At 36.8% G+C, this 27,573-nt stretch overlaps 1 protein-coding gene across 1 annotated transcript in view; it reads left to right on the top strand.

Moving 5' to 3' along the window:
- OLA1 (Obg like ATPase 1) overlaps positions 1-27,573 on the top strand; it is a 93,005-nt gene that overhangs the window by 36,792 nt on the left and 28,640 nt on the right. Inside the window, exons 5-7 of the mRNA XM_059853133.1 lie at positions 6,903-7,078; positions 19,100-19,180; positions 19,491-19,588. Of these exons, the coding sequence (XP_059709116.1) occupies positions 6,903-7,078; positions 19,100-19,180; positions 19,491-19,588 (355 nt within the window). The remainder of the gene's footprint in view (positions 1-6,902; positions 7,079-19,099; positions 19,181-19,490; positions 19,589-27,573) is intronic.

The following is a 27,573-nucleotide window of genomic DNA, read 5'->3' as shown; positions in this document are numbered from 1 at the left end:
CAGGGCTTAGGGCAGGGGGTGTGTGTGGGTGCCGTGATGTGCCGAGCAGCTCTCTTTGATAGCAGTCATTCAATGTATGTGGCAAAGGAAGTGCAAGTACCAATTATTCTCTAGCTCTGGTTTGTGCTGGTGTTATTAAACATTCCCTTATAGTTTATTGACAAAAAATGCTGGTCATTACCCTAAATACCAATGGGAGTTTCAGCTTGTGATGCAGTTCAGATTCTGATCAAATTGTAAATATCCCCCTTAATTGCAGCATAACATGTACCAATGCACTGCTTACCTTTAGTAAATGAATGCAAGATGCCAGAATGCCATTATGTGAAGCTTTAGTGTTAGCCAAATGTTTGGTTACCAATGCACTGCTTACCTTTAGTAAATGAATGCAAGATGCCAGAATGCCATTATGTGAAGCTTTAGTGTTAGCCAAATGTTTGGTTACATTTTACTTTAAGGGTAAGGATAATTAGAGAAATGAAGCGACTGGTATATAAAAGAGAAATTAATCTTGAAGATAATAATTAATTTCCATAATTGCAATTAGGAGTAGAATAAGATAAGTTTAGGAGTAGTATTTTGATTTGGATTTTAGCATCTCAGTGGCAGCTTGGAGCATCTAGAAACAATAAGGTTTAGGCTATAGGCAGCTTCTTCGTTTTTATGTCGAACTAGTTTTATATGCTATATCATAAAACTTTCAGTCCAATCAGCAACTACATTTAAATACTGCAAATTGTGGCAGCAAAACAATAATTCTGCTGATTAGCCCCTTTCCATTTCTTGTAAGTGAACTGTTTATGCTGTTGAGTACCTTTTGAAAAAAGAAAAAGCCAAAACAGCCTTGATTAGTCAAGGAGTAATTGGATGACTTGATTTTAGCAAGAGAATGAATTGGTTGATGATAGCCTGTAACTAAGTGTAGTGGTTCTGTTCAGATGAATACATAACATACAGTCATCAGATCTTGACAGGTATAACATAAGCAATGCAAAAATTTCTGGAGGCTGATAGGTAAATTTTGTCAAAGGAATTTTGAAGCTGATTTTTGAAAGAAATGGGAAGAAATGTGCATGCCATTAGATGATACCATTTAAAAGTGACATTTGTTACGGCTGTCCTGTATACATATTTATGTGCTCTTATTTTTGCTTGTCAAGAGTAAATCTAGACTGTGTGTCCTGGCTGCCATCAAGACCTTATAAACTGACAGTTCTTGCACTTCCACAGGAAAAAAACAGAGTCAAGTTGCACATCTCCTGCATTTGTTTTGTTTTCTGCATTTTTAAAGCCAATAATTTGAAAGAAACTTGCAGAACCAGCTATTGCTGCATTATGTCTTTAATGCCACTTAAAAACATATTTTTGGCCCACCCCACTTGAACCCAAAAAGCCCAGATAAAGTGCTCAGCTAAAGATTAACCCTTCCCCAAAACTGAAGAATATTTCAAGTTTGAACCTAAGGGGCACAGAAGAGGGAGCTGGGTGTGGCAGTGATAATTTCCAAGCTCCTTACTTCTAGTAATTTCAGCTTATATGATTATTTTGAGGCTGTTAGCTGGCAAAAATGAATCCTGCTCCAGTATTATGCTTTACCATTTTCCTGTCTAAATGCTTGTCTTGTTTTAATAACAGTAACTGGATACTGCTAAAACATTAATGGAATTTACCACAGTAGATGTTTACTTGCAGTGATCCTGATGTTTTTAACTCTGTAATCTTAGCTCTTGTACACTAAAGGAAGTGACAGGGGTTTTTAAAGGTAGAGTGCAAATCCATCAGGATGTTATGGGAGATTATTTGAGAAAAAGCTTATATATATAGGATTCTTAGAATAAGAAGCATGGTCTCTATTCAACTTCCTTTTGACAAACATTTGATAAAATTATAGTTTACCTCTGCTAGGATACATGAGAGAGATGCCAGAGAAGTTATAATGATTTTTTAAAATAATTAAATTATTAATTAGAGTTTCCTAGTTGACCTTCCTGTTACTGCTGTGTAATTAACTTGGCTGTTGACAAACACATGGTTCCTTGGGGAGATTCTTGAGTAAGTCTATTTTCTGTATGTATTTTTTTGCCCACGTGGCAGATTGATTCCTTTTTCCTCTTTCAGTATATGCCATAGTTTCCCGCAGTAGAAAGAGGGCAGTTTTGGAGCACAGGCAGTATAACTCAAGGAAGGAGTCAAAAGGAAGGTGGTGTGGTTTGGGGTCATGTTTGAGAAATGCCAAGGTCCCTTATGTTTTAAAAGCAAGTGCATTGGTGAAGAGATGGGAAGTACAATGGATTTGTATTTTGTTCGTTGGAGAAGGTCATTGTCCATAGGTCCTACTGTCTTGAGAACACAGTGGTGTGACTAGTTTTGGAGATGTTAATTGTAAATATACTTTTTAATTAGTATTATTTTAAAATAAATAAAGTAATTAGATCAATTTGTTGTTTGTTGAAATTCCAATATATCATAACAGCTTTTTAAAGATTAATTTTTTAGCACAACTTTGAAAAAATTAATTTCTTAATGGAAACTTAGGATGCTAGACCACAGAGCTCAGCTGCCTGCATCCTGCAGGTGTGCTTGTACTACAGAGGATATTGTGTGAACAAGTTGCTAACCTTGTAAACCTCCCTCCTGTTCACAGAAATTGAGGCCTCATTATGTCAGTAAGAAGACAGGCATGGTTTGTTTGAGTTCACAAAATTTAAACACACCTCATTGTCAGTATGGGCTTTACCTCTGACACGTGGCCATGTTTGCAGTCTCTGCTGTTTTACAACTATCCCATTCTAGTCCTTTGCTTCCTCACCTGGGTGCCCTGTTAGTATAATTTTGGGGAACCTTTGCTCCCTCATTTTTCTACCAAGCTCTCCCAAGCTATATTTAGCCTGAGATGAAAACAAGACTAATAAATGTCTGTTTTTTCTTTTCCCCACTATTTTTCTCATAGATTCTGTTGTAATGAGAGAGCAGTATCAGACAAATCAATCTGAGGATTTCTTTGTCAGTGTTTTTCATTTTTCTTCTTCAATGTCCATAAACAAACTGATTTGGGGTTTTTTTGACTGATACCCAAGACAGTCTTACCCGTTCCTTCAGAAAAACAAAATTCTCATTTGTTTGTTGTCATCTTGTATCTCAAGACCCACCTCCCATTTTTCCTGCTTCTTCCAATTCAGGCGTTTTTAGTTTCATCAGGCTGATTTTCTACATAGTGCACCATACCAGTTACTAGTCTGGTGCTGCTCAGTGTTCATGGCCTGTGTCCTCCTTGTGCATCATGTTCATTGTACAGCTCTTGCATTATCTTTTCCTTTAATTGGACAGTGATGGGATTCTTAGTACTCCATTTGTTGTACTTTCAAATAAAGCCTGTGGGTTTTCTGTTTTGCTGCTGTGTGTGCTGCAGGGAACATGAGGCTGTCATATAATCTTCCCTAACAAAAGAGAGGTAAAGGCCTTGCTTGACAGAGGAATTTCACACAAAGGCAGAAAAACAAAGTAATAAATTGCAATATGCTGTTAACAATCTATTACAGGTAAGGTTTATAGATTGAGATTATAGTTCTTATTTTTATCATTAAAAGTTGTAAATAATATGCACATTTTCTTGTTTATCTTATTTATAAACTCAGTTTTACAACTCCATTTTTTCCTAATACCTTGCATTTTTCTATAGGCAGTTTTTAAAATCAGGTACTAAGTAAAACATTTTTCTAGTAGTTTAACTGTTAGTTTCTCAGAGCTGTACTTTTCCCAAGCGATCTCATCTCTTGCTCAAAGTCTTAATTCCTAAGGTTAGCACCAGTTCTGGCTTGCTATGTCTGCATGCAGCTCTGCAGACAGGAATTGAATTCCTTACAGTGCTCAGTGTGATTTGTACCAGACCATCACTACAGAGCAGGCTGGAGGCTGGCATAATAGATTGTTCAAGATACATCCCATATGGATATTGAGACAAAGTTAAAATCTAAGGCTCTTCCTCCCTTCTTCTTGAGTTTCCCTCATCCCTGAGGGAGTATCCCTGTCATGTCTCTAGCTAGGCTGTTGGTCACAGTTTGATCTGGTTTGGGTTGATGGCTGAAGCTGACATTCAAACTCTGATCAAGAGATTTCACAAAAAGAGCTCAGTGTCTTTTGCTTGAAGAATCTCTCATTTGTACTAAGATGTGGACATTACTGCCAGTTTTGTCTTCTGTGTACAAAAAAAATCTTAAAGCTATCACTTTCTTAGGGACTGTGTCTATCTAAAGGGGAATTCCTCTGAATGTAAAATTGGAAACTGAAATTTAAAATCTATGCCTTTAATGGAATATACAGCTAGTGTTTATTCATTCCATGAGAAGAGCCAAGGAACCCAGTGAGGAGAAAAGAAGGCTAAATTGTTGCCTCTAGTGGAAAATCATCAGCTCAATAAGAGGGACTTTTTACCCAAGCAGGCAACTGCCTGTGCCAGACACAGATCTCTTGTCCTCCTGTTGCCTGAATGAACTGCAGGATGGCTGCTGCCACAGGCATGATGGAAAGAGGAGACTTGAAGAAAACTCTTGGCAGAACATTGAAGGGTCCATGGGTTAAAGGCTTTAGTGGGCTGAGAAGAGAGTGAAAGTGAAGTTATAAAGTCAATTTTATAGGGGTGGACATACACTGAATTAATTTGGTTTGGATGAATAAAGAACAAAATTTTTGTTTTGTCAAAAGGAATGGGAAGATGTGAAGAAACGAAGCTGTTGTTGAAGAAAAGAGAAAAGTATAACTAATAATATAAGCTGGTTTTTATTGTTGCTAGTTCACCTTACACTTGCTTTGTCAGAAAAGCTTCATTCTTCCTTAAGACCACAACAAGCTGTTTACTTTTTATTTTTGTGTCCTAAATGCGAGAACTTCATGGTCATGCAGCTTTTCCCCTGACTTAACAGTGTGGGGATTTTTGTTGCTTTTTAAACCCATGGACACCAGATGGAGAAGGATGTGAGAATATATTATTTATGTGGTCATGGAGACTTTTTTTCTTGATACAAGGAAGAAAGTTAAACTTTTAGCTGAATGAATGCTTCGTATCTGTTGAAAAGGCTGAAGCAAGTAGACTTTGGTCGGTGTGGTGACATCTTCCTACTTCTACCCCTTTTATTCAATGTTTTCCATGTAAATTAGAACAGAGCAGTAAAGCTGTTTCTAGTATTTGCTCATCTGAGCAACCTATATCTCATTCTGTCAGGTCTGCAAGTAAGGATTTCTGGAAGACAAAGGGCTATGGTATCTCTTCCTTGATTGCCTGGCACTGGTATAGATTAGTGTGGAGTGTTCCCATTTACCAGAGCAGCCTGTTCTCCCATCCTGGCCAGCATCAAGATCTATTGCTGAGGCAGTTCTGCTTGTACCCAGGGAGTTTAGTGATCAGCTTTGGAGAGAAACAGTTATTGAGAGAAGAGGGAACTTCTGGGATCCACTATTTGAAAGACTATTCATAAGTTTATGTAAAAATTATTTTGATATTTGACTGCGAACAGCCTTTTAAACCTGTGTTCCATGTGCATTGGTGCAAGAGCTTTGTTGCTAAAATCTTGGTTTTCAGTAAGTTAAAACAAAAGATGAAGTTTAAGATGTTCATGATGACAAAGAACCCCCACAACTTCCTATATATCAGTTAAGGAATTGTTTGTTGTTTACCCTGTTTCTTATATTTTTCAGTACAATAAATATCTTGAATTGTTTTTTCCCGTGTAAGAAATAAGTTTTAACTTTGGTAATGTTTAAGTAACATTCTTTTCATGGTTGACTTCTCATGCATATCTTCAGTGTTACAGGTTAGGCATGCAAATACTCTGAAAATTGATCCAGGAAGAAGTAATAAACTCTTTTTATCTATCTAAACTCATTTTTAAAACATGTATTGGGTTTTTGGGGGAGCAGGATTTTTTTTAAGTGATGCTACTTATCTGATAATTTCAATCCTAGTTGAATTATGTTGCCAGATTGTCATCAGAAGGGCATGAAGTCAGCACACATGCGTCAGTAATATCTGGTTGTTTTAACCTTATGTTTCCAGTTGGCAATTTGAAATTATGGCTTCAACTGCACTTTAAATATGTGATAATAGCATGTGTTTCTAATAAGGGCCAGCACCATTTTGTTCAGATACTGTGAATGGTTGTCACTCATATATGACAAATGCACCTTCATCTGCTTCTTTGATGGCCCCCTAAAAACCATACCCTCAAATCAGGCCGATGAAATTAGCTGCTGTGTAAATTGTGTGTCTGAGTGGTTCATTATCTAATCACCGTCAGAACCACAGTGATAAAGTAGATTGAAACAGGGACGAGGTCTGCCAGATGATTTCAGGCCTTTTTTTCTAAGCCCTGTTTCCCTTGGAAACACTAAGAGTCATTCAGAACTTCAGAATTCTTTGTCTAGAACTTCTTCATTTCTTAATGCATAAAATTGGGCAGCCAGTGAGGTCTGCCAAGGTGATTTGAAAGGTTTTCTCTCCATCATTCTTGTAATCATTACTGTGTGTATTAAAATGTTCCATGATGTTCATTTTAGCTACCATGTTTGCTACTTCTGGGTTAGATATTGTTAAACACACTAGCTTTATTCAGGAAACTGTTCCAGCCTGTTCCTTTGTAGGAGAAACTCTTAAATGTTCTAAGTCCTGTCTTGAAATGGCAAAGTGCTGTGTTTTGAATATACAGAGAGGGAGCTTTGGATCCTGGAGTTGATATGTAAATTAACATACTAAACCAGTATGATAGAAAACATTGCACAGGACACTTGTACTTGGGCAGAACAACCATGAGGCTTTTCAATTTCAAACTTTCTTGACTCATAGTATGCTCTAAATACGTATTTCTTATCTTTTTAGCTTAATAGGTAATTTAAATGTTCTTTTGTTTTAGGAGCATTCGAAGATGATGATATCACTCATGTTGAAGGAAGTGTAGATCCTGTTCGTGACATCGAAATTATACATGAAGAACTTAGACTTAAGGATGAGGAGCTGATCATGCAGAGCATAGATAAGCTTGAAAAAGTAGCTGTAAGAGGAGGAGACAAGAAATTAAAACCTGAATATGTAAGTACATATAAAAGTAAATCATTAAGTCTTCTCAGCATTGAATTGAAATATTTGTATTGTTGGGTTTTCTTATTGATCCCACATGTGTAATACAAAACACTACTACTATTTTTATATGTATTTTAAAGTAATTATTATTATGAGTTGAAAAAATACTAGAATGACTGGCGGTGCTGTCAGTAAGATTTCATAGATGTAGCTAATTGTAACTTTTGAAATTCAGCTGTTATTTTCTTGCTGATACAGCTTTGTATGAGAATTGCCAATCCTTTGTCAAACTTACATCAATGTCTAAGTTGTAATTCAGAGTTACTTCTGACTTATTCCTGCTGTTAAGTTCTAGTATGATGTTGATATTAGTATTCCTGTAGCCAGCAAGTGAATGTATTTTTTTGTGATTGCACTTTGTGTCTTTTAGTGCATGTTAAATGAAGACTGCTAGTTGAAATTAATTTTAGAATGTTGTTGTGGAAAGCTGCTTAAATGAGCTCAATTATCACAGGGTAGTAGTGATGTTTCTTTGTAAATTAGTAATGTATAATAATGATCAACTTCAAAGTATATTTTTTACCTATTGTTGTTTTACTGCTAGTTGTCTTTTGAGTCCCCTATACTTTGCCAGTAGTCATTCATTTTTCTTTGTCATTAATATTCTATAAATATTTCAGGTGGTATATAAAATGCATTCTCTTAATTATTACAGCAGTTTATCAGTGTGGAAATTGATTATTTATGTCTAGCAAGTAAGTATTAAAAAGATAACTGTTTTCTCAGATGGATTTTTTGATAGCAAGTAGTAAGAAAAACATGGTTATATTGGTGCTGCCAGGTTAATTTATCATTATTGAAGTGCAGTGAAAGTTGTTGATCCTGCCTAGTGTCTGGAAACAGATAGGAGCTGAAAGTGAACATCCCCCTCCAAAATATTCAGCTCCATGATGCAGTGTTAAAAAGCACTTCTGTGGTAGCTTCTGTTGGTGAAGAACTAGTCTTCATCTGGCATGAAAACTGTTTTATTTCTTGATTTGTCCTGGCCAGAAAAAATAGCTATTGTTGGAAGATTTAAAGGCTTTATGTAAGCCCAGAGAGAGAACCATCATTTAAGAACCTTCATTTCAGGTCTTATCTGTCATGTGAACCCAGCCCTGAGTACATGTGGGCAGCGATTTTTATCTTACACAAAAGGTTTCACGTGCTTAGACGAACAGGGCAGTTTATGCCTGCAGTTTCAAATAGCATCCACACAGTATTTCACCTTTTAATTCATGTTAAAGAAAGGGACAAGCAAAAATCCTGTCCGTAGCAGATTCAAAGTTCATCCAAAAGCTAAATTTCACATTGGTATGACAGGATGAAAATGAGGAGTGCTGTGATCCTGTTCTGCCCCAGCCTCGAGCTCTTCTCACTCACTTTGTTGTGTGGCTGTCTTTGGAAACAGCTTTGCTCAGCTCCTTGTGATGGAACATTCCTCTGGTTTTTGAGTGTACCTCTGTGGATGCTTTGAGGATTTTATATCACAATGTATGTTCTTCGTGTGTGAAGGAAGAAGTTGGCACTTTTGTGATTACAAAGAATCATAACTGGAGTGTGTTTTAAATAGAATTTGTCATAGTGATCGTGTAACTTAATGGGTGGTGGGTACAGTTATGATTGTATGGCAAGAGTTGTTCTTAGTCATTTTTTAACTACAGGAAGTTGGTATGTCTTTGAAAACAGAAAATGTCAGATTATTCTCAAATTAAGGGTTGACAGTAAATAAAAACTTCAAATCTAGAAATGCAGTTTAAATTAGTGAAAGAAAAATTCCAAGTCTTTATTATTAATCTTTCTTTACCCAGCTTCAGTTTCTCACCCATTTTTTTGTCTCTTCCTTCAGTCTCCTTACTATTATATTACTTCATCTGTAGTTCACCTGTCAAAATGACTTTGTCACCTTGTATTTGTAACATACACTTCCTGTCATTTGTTGTGTTTTCTTAATGCTGTTTTTATGAACACACGCACAGAAAAGATCAGGTTCTTGACGTCATGTTGCTCTGCCAGTTCTGTTCCCAGTAATGGCTGTTACACATGACCAGTCTCAGCTGAAACAATGGAGGTTTCAAAGGCGTGAAATTCCTTTGTTTCATTGGAAGGGGTGGCTGAACAGAGTGGGGAGGCACAAATTAATGCTTCCCTTGAGACAAAGGCTGCACAGAGGAACTGTAGTCACTAGGGAATCTCTTCAAGGAAGTGTGGGGCATAATGCCTGTGAATCTTGCTGATCTTGGACCTTCTTGCCTCTCTTTCCTGTGGCTTTTATGCTTGAATTGTAATGTATATACATTAGACTTCGTAAAATGGACTTTTTTAATGGTGAATGCCTGTGAAAACTGCTTTCTTCTCCTGGCAAATCAATCCTTAGGTCCAGTTATGCAGCTTCTAGAAGTAGATTCGTGTAGCTGTAAGACTGTAACAGCAGCTCTTGGGCATTTCTGGCCACTATTGGGCTTTAGATGTTCATCCACTGGGTTGGGTGGCCAGTTTGCCTTGCCTTGCCTCCTTTCATGTTTTGGGTTGCCCAGAAGGCCTGTGGTTGCATTATATATAACATACTATAGTACACTATAGCAGGATTGACTATGCAGGAAATGATTTACAGGTCTAGGAGGGAAACCATGTGGGATGAGTGAAAAAAGCAGTTAAAGATTATTCCACCTTCCTAAAGTGGTAGCCAGATGTTAGGAGTACATATTGGCAGTTTGATCAGTCTGCACTTCCCCAGTCCATTGAGCTCTGCATTTAGCTTGTGTGTCTCAGAGAGAGTTCCCTGTCCAGCACAATTAGTAATGTTTCAATGCACTTGCAGCTACTGTTCAAGGCTTGCTCTTTCCAGTGCAAAAAAACCCCAAAACTATGGAGAGATACTATGGCCTGAAATGAATACTTTTTTCCAAACAGGTTGTCTTCAAAAACAATAGAGGATGGGACAGAGCTGGGAGAAAACTACTCAGGATTTGCCTTTTAAAATTACTTGCCAGTATAATACACAGCCATTGCTAATATTCTGTTCTTAGCAATATTCTTCTTCTGTAGCAGAGGTGTGGAACAAACAGTGTTGTCTCTGCATGAAGTGTTCCCAGTCATTTTTCCTTTCAGGAAAACCAGGAGGTTATGAAGGAAAAAACTTGGTATTCATAGATTGTTTTGGTTTTGTTTTTAAGCACTATGTTAAAATTTTAGTGTGTCTCTTTTTTATTGTTTTTTTTTTTTCCCCATTCCTTTTGGAACAATTCAATGTGAAGATGCTTGCGAATGTCTCAAGAATTTCAACTGATTGAGAGTTATAGAAGTCATTGGTCTCATTTTATAAATATGAATTGTTTGTTTTAGAAGATTGGCTTTATCAATAAGCCACCACAATTGTAACTTGGTAGTCTGAAATCTCCAAAAGTTTAGGAGGAGAAAAATAAAAAATTGACAGTGTATATCAGTTGACAGTACTTAAATCTGAGATTTGTACTTGATTGTTTGCATTTTGCATGGTGTTATAGCTTGTTAATTATCATTTTTCCTCTGTGAAAGCCTACATTGCCTACAGGTGGTAAATTCACCTTTGTGCAGTGACCTGGCTTGGCAGTTGAATAGTTTTACCTGTTTGTCCTGCCTCTCAGAGAATTGATTTCTCAGTCCCGTGTCAGCAGAAATAAAATAGCTGACTGTTGTTAAGGAGCTATCAATGAAATAATTTTCAAGTTCTACTTAAAAATCAGTGGCACAATATGATCCAGGATCACCAACATGTAATGTTGACATAAGCTTGGAATAGTGTCCTTTTCACGTATGTTGTCTGTTTTGCAGGTATTCCCACTGCCTTCTCAGAAATGACTGTCTGCTATTACTAAGGGTACTAGTCTTTCAGACTTTATTTACCTTTAAATATTATTTTGGCTATAACCTTCTAAAGAGATATTATAGAATAAAAATACTCCAGTTATTTGCATGTATTAAAACAGTGCAGATATAATTTCAGAAAGCAGTCAGAGTACTTTTGATTTTATATTTTAAATCTGTCTGATGCTGGTATATGCAGAGATGTGAGATAGATATTGAATTAAACTCTACTATTAGCTTATTATTGATCATTTTGGATAGCAGGGGATTTCAAAGTAAAATTCAAATATGTCTGACTTTATGAATCAGAATGTACAAATGATAAAATTAAGCTTAAAAATATTTTTTAATTGATGAGATTTTTCAGTCCTGGAGACAAGCCTCTGAGTTACTACTATCTAATACAGTGAAGTGAACATTATTTCAGGATTCTCTTCCAATATCCTTCCAGCCTGATTCAGTTCTAGTCCTTAGAAATTGATAGCTCTGCAACGGATAGCTGTTCCTTGAGCCCTTTGTTGGGTGCCCAAAATCTTGAATTCCAACACAGAAGAATTCTTATGTTAACAGTATTGACATCTACGTATCTGACTACAAGGGTATTGTCTATAGTTGAGCTGCTGCAGATTATTGATGTTAGTGGTATAAAGACATAATCTTTAGGTCAGAATCAGTGTGCACAGTGTTTGACCTTCCAATTTTCTCTTGAAAGGTGGCTTCTACAGTAGGTCAGGATCAGCATTCACTGGATGTGAACTTCCAGTGTTGGGTTGAATGGGATGCTTTCACAAGTCTCCATTGTAAAGTCTGTCATTTTAGAAATAAGATTAGTTTATCAAATCAAGCACATTTTTTAACAGGAAAAGCAATTGCAATTATGAAAGGAGCCGTTAGAGACTCCTTTTTTGTGTAATGGTATGAGAACCACCTAGTGCATATTCAGCTTTAAAAGAAAGGCATCAAGCTTTGTTTTGTTATTGTGATGGACAATGATCTAGTAATGAATACTTACACTCAGCCTATAGTCATTGTATTTGTCAGCATATATGTGCTATGAAGAGTAGAGCAAAATATTCCTAATGGTGGTTTGAGTAGCTTTAATCCCTTCCATTCTCCTCCCTTACATTTAATGTCTTGGTCCTGTCCTGAGACTATAGTAGCAGTTTGAAAGATGTTCTTTTGTTCGTCGTTTGTTGTTAAAATCACCCATATGGTATGGGAGGTACTTCACACGCAGCAAAGAGCTGGTAGATTCAGTTTGTTCTTATTACCAATATATACTGGATGAAAATCTTTCCTTCCTGCAATATTCTGATGAATGGGATGTGCCAAGCAGAATTTGCTGACCTCTTGCTGCAAGCACTTGCCAGAGTTCTCACGGATGGATGAACTCCTATTTCCTCTAACTGATGATGTCAGTTGGGAATGCTCACCTTTCTTTCATTCCAAGTTGAAGATAAATACAGTGAGGAATTGTATAAATTTTTTTTGCCAGTTTCTTTGGTCTCCTTGTGTGAGGAGAGTTTGAGAGACCAGTTTGTTCCACAGGAGAGGGAAAGAAAGGAGCAGTGTACACATGCACTGTTGACATACTCTCTGCTGATGGCTTTTACAATTGCTAACTTAAATCATAGGGAATCGAGAAAATATTTATATTCTTAATGCATATAATTATGCCTAAAATCTTGAGTGGACCATTTACTGTGCTTAATGTGGTATTTAGAGAAAATTAAAGTTCATTCTGGAGAACATTCTGAATGTAGCATGGCAGATGTTTGTGAATTGATTGGTAGTAAAGCCTGACTTAAAAATACGTAATATGTAAACACACATTTGGATTTTTTGGGTATTATCAGTAGACAAAGAGAAGTCAGTGCTTAAATACTTTCTGTCAAGGCTGATCTTTCCTGTGTAGATTTGACAAGTAGCTTGAAGTAATTAATTTTGTAAATCATGCCTCTCTTGGTATGTCTAGATCCAAGCCATTTTAAACCGTATGTGCATATGCCAGAATAACACTATACACAAATAACTGTATTCTGAAAAAGACACCTTTTTCATTTGGCTTAATTCACACAAATCTACAACAAATGCATTCACACGTGGATTTATTTGAAAATTTCTGTGGATTGGCTAATGCAATAAGAAAAGTTTAGTGAAACTCTGCTAAAGATATTTCATTTTACTTCTCAGTGCAATTTCCCTGTTCTGAATTTCTGAACTGCTGGAAATAATCACTCATAGATAGACTACTTTCTTTATTCTTGCTTGCTTTTTTCTTTGAGAAGCAACACGGGACTGAGTGGTTTCATCTATAATGCTGTAGAGCCCACAAGGATGACCCACACAGGAGAATTTGGGGATTATTAACAGGAATTACGTTGCTTGGAATGCCTGTAGCATGTTTTGGGTGAAAGTGCTTGTTGTGGTTCATAAACATTATTGGCATCTAGTACTAAGTAAATCTTACATCGTGTACAGCTTGTACTGGCTCTGTGAGAAGGTATTAAATAGAAGGAAGGATAATACACTTGTCCTAAATCCATTACTTGTCCCATTGTATTTTTATTAAAGTCAGCGAGCAAGGGAATTGTAAGAGATTAGACATTGTTTTGTACCACAGAGGAGCTCATTGTTACTCCAGTTGATGCAGTACCTGGCTTGTTCTCTTTCCTGCACCCAGCTGCTACAGCTTATTATTTAAGCATTTAGCACAATGAAAAAACTTGATCTAGCCTTTTCTTTAAACTGCAAAATTTGTCTTAATTGTCCTTTAAAATACCATTGTTTTTAAACAATGTTTTTAGAATAAATTCTTACCATGTCACTTCATCCTCAATCTTCTAAATTGCCTCAAAACCTCCAGGAAGAGCAGACAGCTGAGGCTATGCTTAAAGAAGTGAAAAGGTTTCCAAGGAAAGCTGTGAATAGAAAGACTGTGGGGTTGGTGTGCTCCATCCACCTTGTGTGTACTCAGTAAACTGCTCTTGGTGCTGCACAGTTAAAGTAGCTATGAGTACCACAAATAGCATTGTTCTCTATCTGTACCTCAAAAACCATTTTGAAATTTTGAAGACCAAATGGAATAGTAATCATCTGGTTTGATCCCTTGCATATACCAACTTAATTCTTACAACTGTGGGTAAAATGGAATGTATCTCTTACAGGAAAAATTAACCATTATTGAAATACTTTCTGGCTAGAGTTAAATTACTTGTATTAGCTATGCCAGTAATTAATTATCTTTACTGTTTAGAAATAAGAGACAGCTTTGGTCAGTATTGGTGAAGCTTTAGCAGTTGTTTGATTTCTCTATGCTAGTGTGAAAAACCCTGTATGTGTGAGATTTTTGTTATATGTATATATAATGCAGTAAAAATAGAAGCATAGAATTTAACACCAAATCTTTATGCATAAGAACTTTCTCAAAACCTGTTTTTTTCTCCAGGTTTTAATTATTTCAGCAGAGATAAGTGTAAAATTATTCCTGTTGGACATAGGCTCTTTATATACTCCAGGATTGCCTTAGTCTTCTAGTTAGAGTACAGTTCATTTACTTGTGACCCTCCAGGCTTCTCTCAGTCACTCTTGCAAGAGGGAAGTGCTGAGTTGGTAAATACTTATCCACCCTCCCTTTGCCTCTGCTCAGCAGTGTATTTGCTTTCACTGGAGCTGTGGGGCAGTTCTGGTCCCTGCACAGCTCCCCAGTGTTTTCTCAGAAGATGTGTGTCATTAACATGGCCTTTTTTGGCTGTTGAAAGATGCTAACCAGGGAAAGGCAAAGAGTTTGTTTGGAGTGCCATCAGAAACACACACACTGAGGTTTTATTTACAGCTGTATTCTGAGACCTACTGGGTAGGTGGTGCTGACTCCATTTAGTATATGCAGTGATTTATTAAAGAAATACCTTCTGTCACTGAGGCAGATTCTTTAGGGAAGTCAGAATGGTTTATTTATACACTACCACCTTCATTACTGATATGCAATGGTGTTGGACTTTGAAATTAAGTGAGAGGAGCTAATTAAGAGCTACAGAGAATGCTTTAGATACTCCTTGTAGCTTTTCCTAGCAGCAGAGAATTGTAAATAATAGAATTTTAGACAATTGAAACATTTAAATGAAAAGTATTTAAGTGCTTTTGCAGCTTTTACAGGGAGATGGTAAGTTTTTACATCTTGGAATTTTGGAAGGGAATGAATAACGTGCTGAAAAACACTCTATATGTCCCTTGGCGGGGTAAAACCTTACTGTACTCACAGTTACTCTGTAGTAGTGGAGACTTTTGCACTGCCTGCAGGATCACAGGGAATTCACTTGCACTTTGAAGTGTGAAGTGATAATCCTCACAACTGCTTATTTCTTTATTAAATTTGCGGAAGTTAATTACATGCCCTGGTAATTTACAACAAAAAAATCACAATTCTCTGATGCCAAGTAGGCAAGTGAGTTTCCAAGCTTCAGTTTAGTCCCTCACGCTGTAAGAAGAATTTGGCATTGGCACACATTATTACTATCATTCATCCAGAAAGTCTATTAATGTATGCACATTTTTCTGCACAGTAGTGTTTCATGAGTAGGTCTTGGTAAATCTGCTATATGCAATTTACATGTATTTCATTATTTTATACTGCTGGACTTACTGTTAATGTCCTGCTTAGCATTTGTGGGTTGAGTACTTGTGGTCTTTGAAAAATGAGTGCAGGACATAATTAAAATCACTGTATTTCATATGGCTAAATATACTGAGTATTCATAAGTGCTAAATATATTGCCATGCATATAGTCAGAAATTAACTGATGTGACAAACAGTGATATTTGATAGTCAGTAAGTTTGCTGTATTTCGTATGCCTTGACAAATGTAAGGAAATTGGAATTTGGAGGGATTTTTGGTGGCTTTCTGAATGGCTCTTGTTATAATGTTGCTAGCTGGAAAACAAGAGTACTGCTCTCATCAAAGGCAAAGTGGGTCATTCTGCTGGTGACAGATTGACCCCAAAGTGTACAATTGGGGATGCCTGATCTAATAAAACAAAGTGGATCGTTGCTCTGTATTCTGTTATTAAGCATCTCAAAGTTAACTTGAGTAGCGATTAAATGTGTTTAAATGACTAGTACAGTGATAGAGAAGATAAAAAGATCAGGTTGTAGTCTTTTACCAGTCCTAAACAGAAGCAAATAATTAAAAATGGTGCTGCATGAGAAATAACCCAAAAATGTGCTATATGTATGTTTGTTGAGAGTGTTGGGGCAGCTGAGTTAAAAAGAAATACATGGAAATATATGCCTTTCTTCATGTTGTCACTTGTATTTAACAATTTCTTCTTAAGGAGTTCAGTCCCATTTCAATGGAACACCACCACAGATGCAGGGGAATCTGAGTTCATCTCACTCATTTTTAAGTTTCTGGACTGTCTGCTTACATTCTGCTTGGTGTGACTGCTGCCCATATAGTCCATCAGAGAACTTCTCTGTATCTCACTGCTTCATCAGCTTCATACAAAAATGCTGCATTTGCTTACAAGTTTCCATCCTTTTACCTACAGAAAGCTTTCCAGTACTTTGCCAGCCTCCCTATAAAACCAAAATAAAATTACAAGTAGATAGTTGTTAGTTGTCCCCAGTATACTCAGCTGTAGATGTGCCTTACCCGTGGAAATTGTCCATGTTATCACTCCTTTAGAACAGCAGTTGCAAACAGCCTCAAGTCAGGTGCATAAACAGGAAATTAATAGAATTAGGTCAGTACCAAAGTGGATATAGACTGTGTGTCACTCTAAGCAGCAAATGAATGTGGAAGAGAGGTTTTGATTGGCAGCTCTGTGCTTGGACAGGCTTTAGAAAGGCCAAACTTTATTTGCTGTGTTGATGCTTCAAATTTCCTGGCGGTTCTGTGTTACGTAGCTCCCCTTACAGTGTGATTAAAAACCACTTCATTTCTGCTTAAGCAGAAACTTTAAAGTTTGACTCTGCTGACTTCTGCTATAGTGTTTTTTTTTTCCTGTCAGTTTTTTTATTGACTCCAATTTATATGTAGCAATGCATTGCTATTGTGGGAGAAACTGTAATGCTGAAAGTCATGTGGTAGGTACCTACAGAACTAGTTCAAAACCTATAATAGTGTGTAACCAGAATTCCTTCACTGCTGAACAGGAATCTTGGTGGTTGTGTTGATTTTTATATATATCTATTTAAAGAGAAGCCGAGGATAAATATCTTAAAGTGAAAAGTGCTTACTGGTAGAATTGCTTCCCTTATCTTGTTTATACAGATTAATTAAAAAAAATAAAAAGCACATAGGGTTAAAGATAAGAAGGTGCCAGTGTTTTCTTCTTTATGTGTAATCTTGTTGCATGTCTCTACATAAGCTGTTCTGGCCACTCATCATAGTAACCAGCTGGGCCATTTCACCTGCTGGAGCCATTAAAGAGGACTCTCTCCCCCTAGATTAATCCCCTCCGACATTAGTTTTTTGCTCTGACAACTGGAGCAGGCATTCAGAATTTGCAGGTGGCCAGTGTGACGCACATAATTGCCTACAATTTTAGGCAATGAATAAAAATGGTCTACATTACTTGTCAAAGGTTGTATATGCAGTGCCAAGTGAGATCTATGGGAAGCCTTTTAGGGTTTAAAGAACAGTTAATAGCAAAGCTGCACAGTGCTTTTTTAATCATAATGCATTTGTAATATAGCACTTTGATCTTCTCCTTGTAGGAAATGGTGTTATATTAGCCACTTTTAAACATTTATGAGTGAAATTCAGTTATAGGAGAGTAAAAGTGATTATTCTTAGGCAGAACATGTTAGATTTCATTAAAAGTTTTAGCTTGCCCCTTCCTTGTTAAAATCTGTGGGGAGTCCTGTTCCTGGAGGGTTTCAAATCAGGATCTGAAGATTTAGAAGAGCTTTTTTTTTTTTTTCCCCTTCACTAAAGCTACTGCAAGACTAGAAAAGACGGTAGTAAATACTGATGTTATTTGTGGTTGTTTATAAATGTACTTCAACTGCATAGCATTAAGTGCAAAAAATGTTGTGTGCTCAACAGTTCAGGGAATGTTTCCTTGTATTTTAAAGATCTTAATGCTCAGTTGCATCAATTTCAACTTTAAAAAATGCATTATTTAAAGCATGATCATAAATTATCTACAACAAAAAATAGGCGACTCTAAAATGTACTACTCCTAGAAGAGCAGAGTTTGACCTTTCAGACCCAAGAGCCTTTTATTAACACCTGCCTGTAAGGAAAACCGTGCCACACGCAGCTTTCGGATTCACGACCACAAAACTGATGAGGAAAGGCTTGAAGGGTTCAGTTTGTGTCACTTGCTGTTTGCCGTTTCCATTTCACAGATGATTAATCTTTCTGTGAAGAAAGGCCAGAGAAACAAAGCACATTGGGCTCTTCCTGCAGTTACTCCTTCTGAATGCACACTAGCTTGCTAACTAAAAGGCCTTTAGATTTCCTGCCGAGAGAGATGTTCTGAAAGTGAATGCAGCTGGTTGGAGGTCACCAGTGCAAGGCTCTTGCCATTGTGTAATGGAGGCTTTGGCAGGTTTCATTTTGGGGGGGGAGGGAGAAGGTGTTGGCGAAAAATTAATGCGGAATAAAAAGGGCTTTGGCCGTTTGAATTAATTTCTTGAGGGTGGATCATCAATAATAGGCTCCATTTCTTTTGCTCACAATTTAAAAAAAATTTTTTTTTTTTTGCTGTGTTTTGTCCCACCCATTCCCTTTTCTTAATGGCATGTTTGTTTTGTACGTGGTCTCTCCCGCTGGATGCTGAAATGTTGCGTCTTACTGAGTTCGAAAAGCAATCTAAAATGTACTGATTTTTACATATGTTTTATGAGCTCTGCTGATGTTCTTGGTGACAAGAGATGATACTTGAGTCTTGTGTATTTAACTTTCTAATTGTGGGATTTGGATGACTTTAATAATCTTTATTGCTCTTTAGTGACTTTTAAAGCAGCAATTTCTGTTTTTCTGGGAGAGTAAAAATTTGTTTATAAAAGGTATTATCTAATTTTTCATTTGTGTGTATGTTTTGAATCTTAATGGATACATGCCTTGTTTATGGAAGAGAATAGTCTCGATATCCAGCTGAGTTTTTGACTTTGGGGTTTTTTTTGATCTTGCTTAGGACGTAATGTGCAAAATCAAGACATGGGTAATAGATGAAAAGAAAGCTGTCCGCTTCTATCATGATTGGAATGACAAAGAGGTAGGCTATAAATATTATTCCATGAATTAACTTCTAATTTTGCTACCTGTTACTGGTTCTTTTAAAGTTGTTGGTTTTGGGTTTTTTTTTTTGTTTGTTTGTTTGGTTGGTTTTTTGTTTTTTTTAGATTTCATATTCTTTGTGTATTGAATGTTGAATTTATTAGCTGAATCTATACTTACCTGTGATTTATGTATTACACTTGAATTATGTAGCCTTCTCAGACATGCCATGAGGAAAATGGTCATAAAATTCATTCAAGTTGATTTAAACTGTTTTTACAATTCTCCCCCTCTATTCTCACTTTCAGATTGATGTTTTGAACAAACATTTGTTTTTTACTTCAAAACCGATGATCTACTTGGTTAATCTGTCTGAAAAAGACTACATTAGAAAGAAGAACAAGTGGTGAGTGTGTACAGGTTAAATGTCTAAATTTATATTTGTTTCACATTTTTCAATGGTCAGTAATTCCTTGCACATTTAGATCACCAAGGATATTAGTTTAAATAGCTATATGAACTAATCTTGCACTTCTGTTACTTGTTATGCTCCCACTGGCATTCTGCTTGAGTGCAATGCATATGGTGAAACCTTGACTGAAACTGCAGGAAAGAATATGCTTTCCATCCTTACAATTTAACATGAAGCCATTAACTTTGAAGAAAATAGATTTGATTTAGAAGTACTAATTTAAATAAGCATGTGGCTTTATCATGTTCTATAATGCTGGTTGTCTGAACAGCATCTTTTTCATTCCAAAGGAATTAATTGAGTGCCAGAAGACTAAAGCTATGTGAGTTGCACAGAAGTCTTTCAAACAAAATTGCACATTTTAGCATTGCTCTTCTGTTTGTAGTTGGTGCCTGACTTTCTTGCCACTTCTTGTGCGTTGCTGGTGGTTTACAGGCCTCTTTTGGTGGGCTTTAATGCCGTGAATAGCTCAGGTTTTAGTCAGGTATTTCCGGTGTCAGTGTAGTGACTCAGGTACATAATGTTTACCAAATCAATCTGTCAGACGTTCTGTGAACTGGATGAAGATCCAGTCCTAACATGGTAGACATAAGGTGGGAATCCACTGCTGAGAAGTACAACGTTTAAGCATGTCATTGGAAACTCTAGATGGCATAAATATTGCTCTGTGGAGGAGGGAACAGATTGGGTAGTTAGCATATGATGGAGGGAAATCTATAGCAGTGTGTTTAGTTTAAGAAAACCCAACCAAACAGCAAATATTTTCTTACAATTCAGAATTTTAAACACTGTCCTTGTGAGATACTTTGAAGATGTATAAATGTATGTTTGTGAACAGATATATGCATGTAACTCATCCAAACAAATCAAAAGTATCTAAAGCGGAATATCTGAATTCTCCTAAAGTACACCCTCTGTTTCTCCCTGTACTTCATTAAGTACTTAGATGCACATGGTTTCAATTTTCCATTAAAAATTCTCATTTCCATATGATATCAAAGAGTGAGAAGGCTTTAAACTGAAAAATAAACATTCATAGACTGGAAGCCAAAACAATAATTAATGTCAGATGGTTAACTCCAATAAATCATTAGAATAAATTCTGTGAAATTACTGCAACTAAAACTGTCCTTTTGATACTCCAAGACATTTTGTGTTGGTACTGAAGAACAAACTTTAACGTATTTTAGTAGCAAACCCTCTCAGTCCCAAACACAGACTTCAGAATAGACTTCACAAGCAATATAATAATGTAAGCTCTTCATATTTGGCCAAATTTTATAATTCTAAATTAATTTTTTCCTCTAAATATTTTTTGGGTATGACAGTTTAAATATAGAAGTGGTTCTAACCAAAGAAGTATTTAAGATCAGGGTAGTTGCATTTGCTCTGTTGTTGTAAGGTGATACTTTTTTCAAAGTAAAAATGCTATGGTTTCTTCAGGCTTGCTGTAACAGTACAGATGTGGAAGCTTATGTGAAAATGGATGAGTCGGTTTCCGTGTCCCAAAAAGGATCCTCCCACCTTGATTTGGATGATTGCAGGTAGAGCTCCCTGGCTCTAATTGTACAGTAAATAGCATTGCCCAGACCCTAATGGCAGCTAGGCTGCTTAGGCGACGCCAGTCTGTGATTTAGCTGTCGCCAGTCACCCCGTGTTTTTTGTGAGACTAGTTGTGATGATGACATAGTTAAACCCAATTGAAAGCAAATCTTTGGATAAATTGCAATTTTTAATTTGTAAAAAATCAGATGTTTGAGTTGAGGAGTCATATAATGAAACAGTTTAACTGTTTCTATTACAATTAGTGATTTAGTTTTTAAAAAGTATACCCAGATCTCATTCATGTGAGTGTAATTGTAGCTGAAAGATCAAAGCCTGGGTATCTGAGTGATGTTCCAGAAGAGAATTTACCACATAGCCATTTTCAGTACAGTTTCTGCCTCCTGCTGTTCCTATTTTCCCTCAAGCTAGCCATTGACTACCCCCTGTGCATCCCTGCTCGTAAAAAATGATTGAGGAAGTATTTGTCATGTATTTATGAGTGGGAAACATTGTGTGATAGGGAAAGGCATCTACTAGAACCAGAAAGATTGCCATTTCCTTTCCTTCAGCTACTCTGCCACAGCCTTAAATCCTCTGTTTATGCAACATAGCTTTTATATTTAAGAGCAGAATAAATGTTTTCTATGAAGGATGCTAACAGTAGGCTTCTGTCATTTATGTGGTGCAAGCAGATGTAAATGATTAGAATATATTTTACTGTTAGATGCCACTTTGTGATTTTTGTTATTATTTTGAGGGGTAGGTATTCATATTTGAAATACAAGCCACATTTAGTTGTACTCATTCTTCTCAAAAAAGTTTATTTCTGAGCTTAATTCATAATATAACAGAAGTAAGGTTAATACAGGAAATGCTCAGCCTTAAAATGTTTTCATCAGACTTTTGCAACCCTAAAAGTGTTTAAAACAGCGAAGGAGAGGAGAGGCTTTTTGATTTTGTCTGGAGAGGAGAACTGAAATTGTCTTTGTTTTACTCGGTCACTCTTTCAGAATTGATGAACATTTTAATTGTTAGTTAAAACACACTTATATGTAGGTGCCAATGTGTCATTTTTCAATCCAAGGAAAGAATAAAACACTGTGAAAGATAGGACTATTGTGTGTTTGAGTAGGTGTATTGACCTTTTGAAAGATGTAAAAACTGGAATGGCTCCAAGCAGTTACTTGCTGGTTTTAACAATGTTGAATTAGTCATTCAGTTATTTATGATTAAGACCTAGCCCCTGAAGAGAAGCTGACATGGCAGCTGTGTTAGTTGCACTTGTGTTATGATCAGATGACAGTAATCTTGATGTTTATGGGGGAATCCACTGAAACCATTCCTAATATGTACTGCTGTGCTCTAAATTAATATTTAAACTCTTCTTTTAATAATTCCTAATTTTTTTAAAATCTGGGTCTAGTACCTTAACCATGGTATACTGTATTCAAGTTTAACCATGAAATAGTAATAATAATAATTATCAGTTAAAACTGCATTCTGAGTCCCAGGATGACACATGAATCCAGGATATCTGATTTATCAGCCCTTCATCTAATTTAAGCTTTACATTTTAGTCTTGCAATAGAGCATGGATCTAGTGGCTCATAGAATGGATTCCAATTGTGAAATATTTTGTACTAAATAATGAGTGGCTGTAGTTGACCATGCTTAGCATCATGTTTGGTTTGGTATTTTGGACTTGCAGCAAGCACCAGAAATACTGTCTATGTTAAAGCTCCATAACTGATCTACTGACTCAATTTCTCTGGTCCAATAAAGTGAATTTCATCCTATGCCTAGACTGTAATTCAAAAAGCCACTTATGTTGCTAAAGATTTTCTAGTATCTCTAGCATTGTAACTAAATTGTCTGAGACTTAATTATGGATTTCTGAACATTGTTTTCTCTGATATAACTCAGACTTGTTGAATATCCAAATGTATGTTAACATTATTTTAAGAGGTTGTTTCTCAAAATGTTACGGTAGGCATTCTGCTAAAAATGTTGATCCGTGTTGATAGGATAGGGGACTTAGTATTTTGCTCCTGTGTATTTAGAAAAGTGACATATATGTCATAATTAATAAAATTTTGCCCATTAATTTTCATAGCATTTTCAGTGTTCTTAAGCTAGAAGAGGTATAATTAGGTCAGATGAAAGGTCCATCTTTTCTGGTATCATGTTTCTGACAGGCCACTAACAGATGTCCAGGGAAGATTATAGGAACAGATTAAGCAAACAGACTATATGCATCCAGCTTCTTGCAATCTGTTATTGCAGAACTGACTAAGCCAGATATGATATACTTGTGGTTAATACTTTGTGACTGAGTTTTGTTCTATAAATTTACCCATTCACCTTTTGAACTCAAGTATACTTTTTGGTATCCCAATATCCTGGAGCAGGGACTTCCACAGCTTAACTATGTGCTATATGTAGAAGTACTTCCTTATGCTTGTTTTGGATCTGCCACATCATAATTTCATTTGATGCTCCTTAGATCTTGTATTATGAGGGTGAATAATCCTTTTCTATTCATCTTTTTCATATTGCTTCAGATGTTCCAAATATTGAAAAAAGAAAATGGAGGGGGTAGGGAAATCTGACATGAAGAAAGAAATATTGAGGGTCAAGTAAAAGGAAGATTCCATAGGTTTGAGTATGAGCTAATCTGTTTCACTTGGTCTTTCACTTTTAAACTAGTTAGGAAATGAAGTTATAAATAGAATTATTTATTACCATTTATGGTAATAAATGGAGCCTTGGAGTTCTTGGTTGTATTTCTGCAGGTATGGATGTTTAGGCAGTGACATTTTATTCCAATAAATATATTTGAGAAATTAGTTGAAGGAATTTTAAAATCTTTACTGCCTGACTGAGAGTATCTTACAGCTCAGGCTTTCAAAACAGGGAATTCCGTATGTCTTTCATGGAGCACCTACCTAGTATAGTAAGGGAAAGTGCATGTCAGTTGCTTAATAAACAGTTATTCTTTATTGTTTCTTAGACAAATGAATTAATGGATACAAATTAATCAGTCATCCACCAACCAAATGGCAGTTTGTTTTCTTTCTAGCCCCATGTCCTGATATTGCCTATTGACTTCTTGTAGTCTTCTGTTTTACCAATTTAGCTGTTCTGTTTATCCCATACTTTTTGCCCCACTGTTTTCCTAGCTGATATGTTCTCCATGGGTCTTTGCCAGATTCTCTCTCCTTTGATTTCATCCCATCCTTGTTGGCTTAATTCCAGTCCAGTCCTTTGGCCTGGATGTTTTCTTTTACCAGACTTCCTGCTTTGGTTGGCTTTCTTTTGCCTGCCCCTCTGGAGTCCCCTCTCTGTTTGATTGTGAATGCATATTGTTTGGGTAATAGCAGCTGTGGGGGACATGTCTTTAGGCATAGAAAGATGGATCCCATTCTCAGCTTCAGTGTGTAACCTTGCTCCAGAGGCAAAAGCACTTTCCTGGAGTCTAGCTTCACTGCACTGTTCACCTTCTGCCCAGATGTGATGGTTTATCTCTGATAACAAGTTTGCTCTGTGCCAGTTGTCTTGGTTCCTACGTATTTGGACAGTAAAATTTTTCAAATAAGTTGATTCTGTATGTTTTAAAAATGGGCAGTGTTTTATGGTGATGCTTTTTTTCAAAAATTCTGGTCCACCTGATAGAACATGGCACTACTAAATAGCTGAAGTGTAGGTTGCAAAGTCAGGAAATAAAACCTCAGTGGTTTACTTAGAATGTGTTGACTCTTGAACTAGTAAAGAGAGGAGTGGTCATAGTCAAGGGAAACCTGGATTTTGGGAAGGTCTGTCCTGGGCAGATAAAGGTACCATCACACTATGCTTAGAACTCATCAAAGGCTACAGACTGTAGAGAGAAGGGTGAGCAGGGAAATGCAGAGCAGTCTCTCCAATGTTCAGAGTGACACGTGACAGCCCAGCATCCCAGAGCACCCAAACCAGCCCGGCACAGCAGCCATGGCCTGTAGGCACACAGTTTGTGGTGACTGGGAGTGGGGCTGTGGCCGAGCCTCATCCCCAGTGGGCTGCAGCTGTGTGGGACAGGTGAGCAGCATTGAAGGTAATTGGACATGGAGTGCCCAGGGGTACTGACCAGTCACCAAAGGGACACACAGGTGCAGTGCATGTAGATAAGGATATAAAAAGTTGTGCTGAAGGAGGAGAAGGGCAGATGCTTGAAGCCTTCTGAAGTGGTATGGTGTTCCTCTGTATGGGTGAATGCCTAAGGCCTTCTGAAATTGTGTGGCAGTATCTGTGTATCATGGCCATCTCGACTGCAGCTTATGCTGTGACACTTGTGGTGACAATGACCCACCAGGCTTCTCGTACTTGGAGAGCATGGGTGTCAGCTACAAGCAACTTCTGAACTTCATTGCTGTGTGTATGATCCCTGTCCCCTCAGCTGCATGTCATCCAAACCTGCCTTTGAACAGTTCAGCATTGCTTCCCATCTTCTCTTCCATTTCTTCTTCCCTGTGCGGATGCTCTTCCCAGTGTTTTTATTTTTTTTGGTTTGGCCATCATCATCATGTAGTTTCTGATCTGTTTATATTTAGTTCTGTGAGTTCAGTTCTAAGACTGCAGCTATGGGTGTTTGGATGCCCTACCAGTTTTATAGTTGGCTTGTGTAGTCTTATGAATTGCTATCTGCTAACGATGCTTCTTCCAATCTGCCATGGCAGTTGGGGAATAGTTCAGTAGTGAATTTCACTCTTACTCGTTTTAGAATAAAGCAGTTTGACTGTGCATGTAATCCTGTAGATACTCATGTCAAAATCTGTTTCACATTTGAAGATGCTCATGAGCAACACCATTAGTGATGGAAAAGTAGAACAGACACAGAGACTGTGTTTTTTTGGGTTGTTAAGTGTTAGAAGCACAGTCACCTTCACTGCACTGTGCGCAAGTTTTACCCTAGAAAGTAGGATTTGGGGTTTTTTTACAGAGGGAGGTTTTGTCCTGTTTTGCTTTACAAATAAGCTAATAGAGATTTTTGTTATTCTTGTTAACAGTCGTTCATCCTTAAGTTACTGAATATTAAGTTACTTATTTCTTCTTCATAATAATTTATTAAGCCCTGTGCCTTTCAGAGTGAATGAACATTGTTAGTCTTTGTCAACTAGACAATATAGAAGTTGTGCATAGCCCTTAAAGCAAATAAATTTCTCTTTCAAATCAAGGGGAAAATAGATGCTATGAGGTTGTGTCCCAATCTCTTGGGTCACTGTTCCTGTATCTGACATGGCATTTAAAAACCAGCAGTTGGTTTTTTTGAGGGTCAGTTGAGAATCAGAAGATGGAGAGGAAGCTGTTGAATTACTTTGGAGGTGGGTGGCTGTGGTGTCAGCTGGTGTGATGGGAGTAGCTCCTTCTCTGTGTGAGGATCTGATACCTCCTTGCTGCCTGTAACTGGGTTTTGAGAGGAAAACTCTCATGTTAGGCGCATCAACAGTTGTAATAACTGGCAGATGAGCTTTGATTTTTAGAATGTTTTTAAAGCAGAAGGTGCTTTGATAATATTGTCTTTTGTCAAGAAACAGACAATACACTTGTATTGTTTTGGTATTTTGGATTAGGAACTGCAATCAGTATTGCTGTAATACCACCTCTTGAACAATGTCCCAATTGATAAGTATCTTTCTTTTCATGATGTGTTACTCAGTATTGCAGTGTTTGATTTGCAGACAAGTATCTGTATATCTGTCTAAATTCTGCTTATTGAATTCATTTCTTGAAACATTTCATGATATCACTTCCTACAGAATTGTGTTGATATCTTTAAGTTCTCATAGTTGAAGCTAATTTTATTCCACCTACCATTATTTCTCTCATGCATGGTGTTTGAGATACCTGTAGGGTCTGGGAAAAATACTCATCCTGAAATTGTTTTTTGTGAGCGGTCTGCAACATCTCCTTCTCTGGGGGAAATACATTCCGTAACATTGTTGTGTTTTCTATATATAGGGACTACATGGAAACATCAGGCAGTCAAGAATTTATTATAAATAGAAAAATAATATTTGAGGAGGATGATTCTTTTATACAATTGGAAATGTAGGTTCTGTGGCTTTGGCACCCTTTAACTTTCCTTTTTCTAAGTGACTTCTTTGATTGACAATTGACAGACACATTTTGCATTGATGATTATTTTGAAAATCTTACGCATTTTTTAAAAAATGGTTTTCCTTTTAATTTTATGGTTATTTACAGCTCATTCTTTTGTATTAAGTATAGGGAAATATGTTTTCATTTAACTGCTTGTTTTTCCCAAGAAACATACCTTACCTTCTAAAGTTTTGGCACAGTATTTTATTTTCACAGCTAGAGTTTCTTCTAATCACTATTAT

The sequence above is a fragment of the Haemorhous mexicanus genome, chromosome 8, assembly GCF_027477595.1.
Source record: "Haemorhous mexicanus isolate bHaeMex1 chromosome 8, bHaeMex1.pri, whole genome shotgun sequence".
NCBI classification, from domain to species: domain Eukaryota; kingdom Metazoa; phylum Chordata; class Aves; order Passeriformes; family Fringillidae; genus Haemorhous; species Haemorhous mexicanus.
The sequence above is the reverse complement of the archived record's forward strand: the minus strand, read 5'-3'. Positions and strand labels throughout refer to the sequence as shown.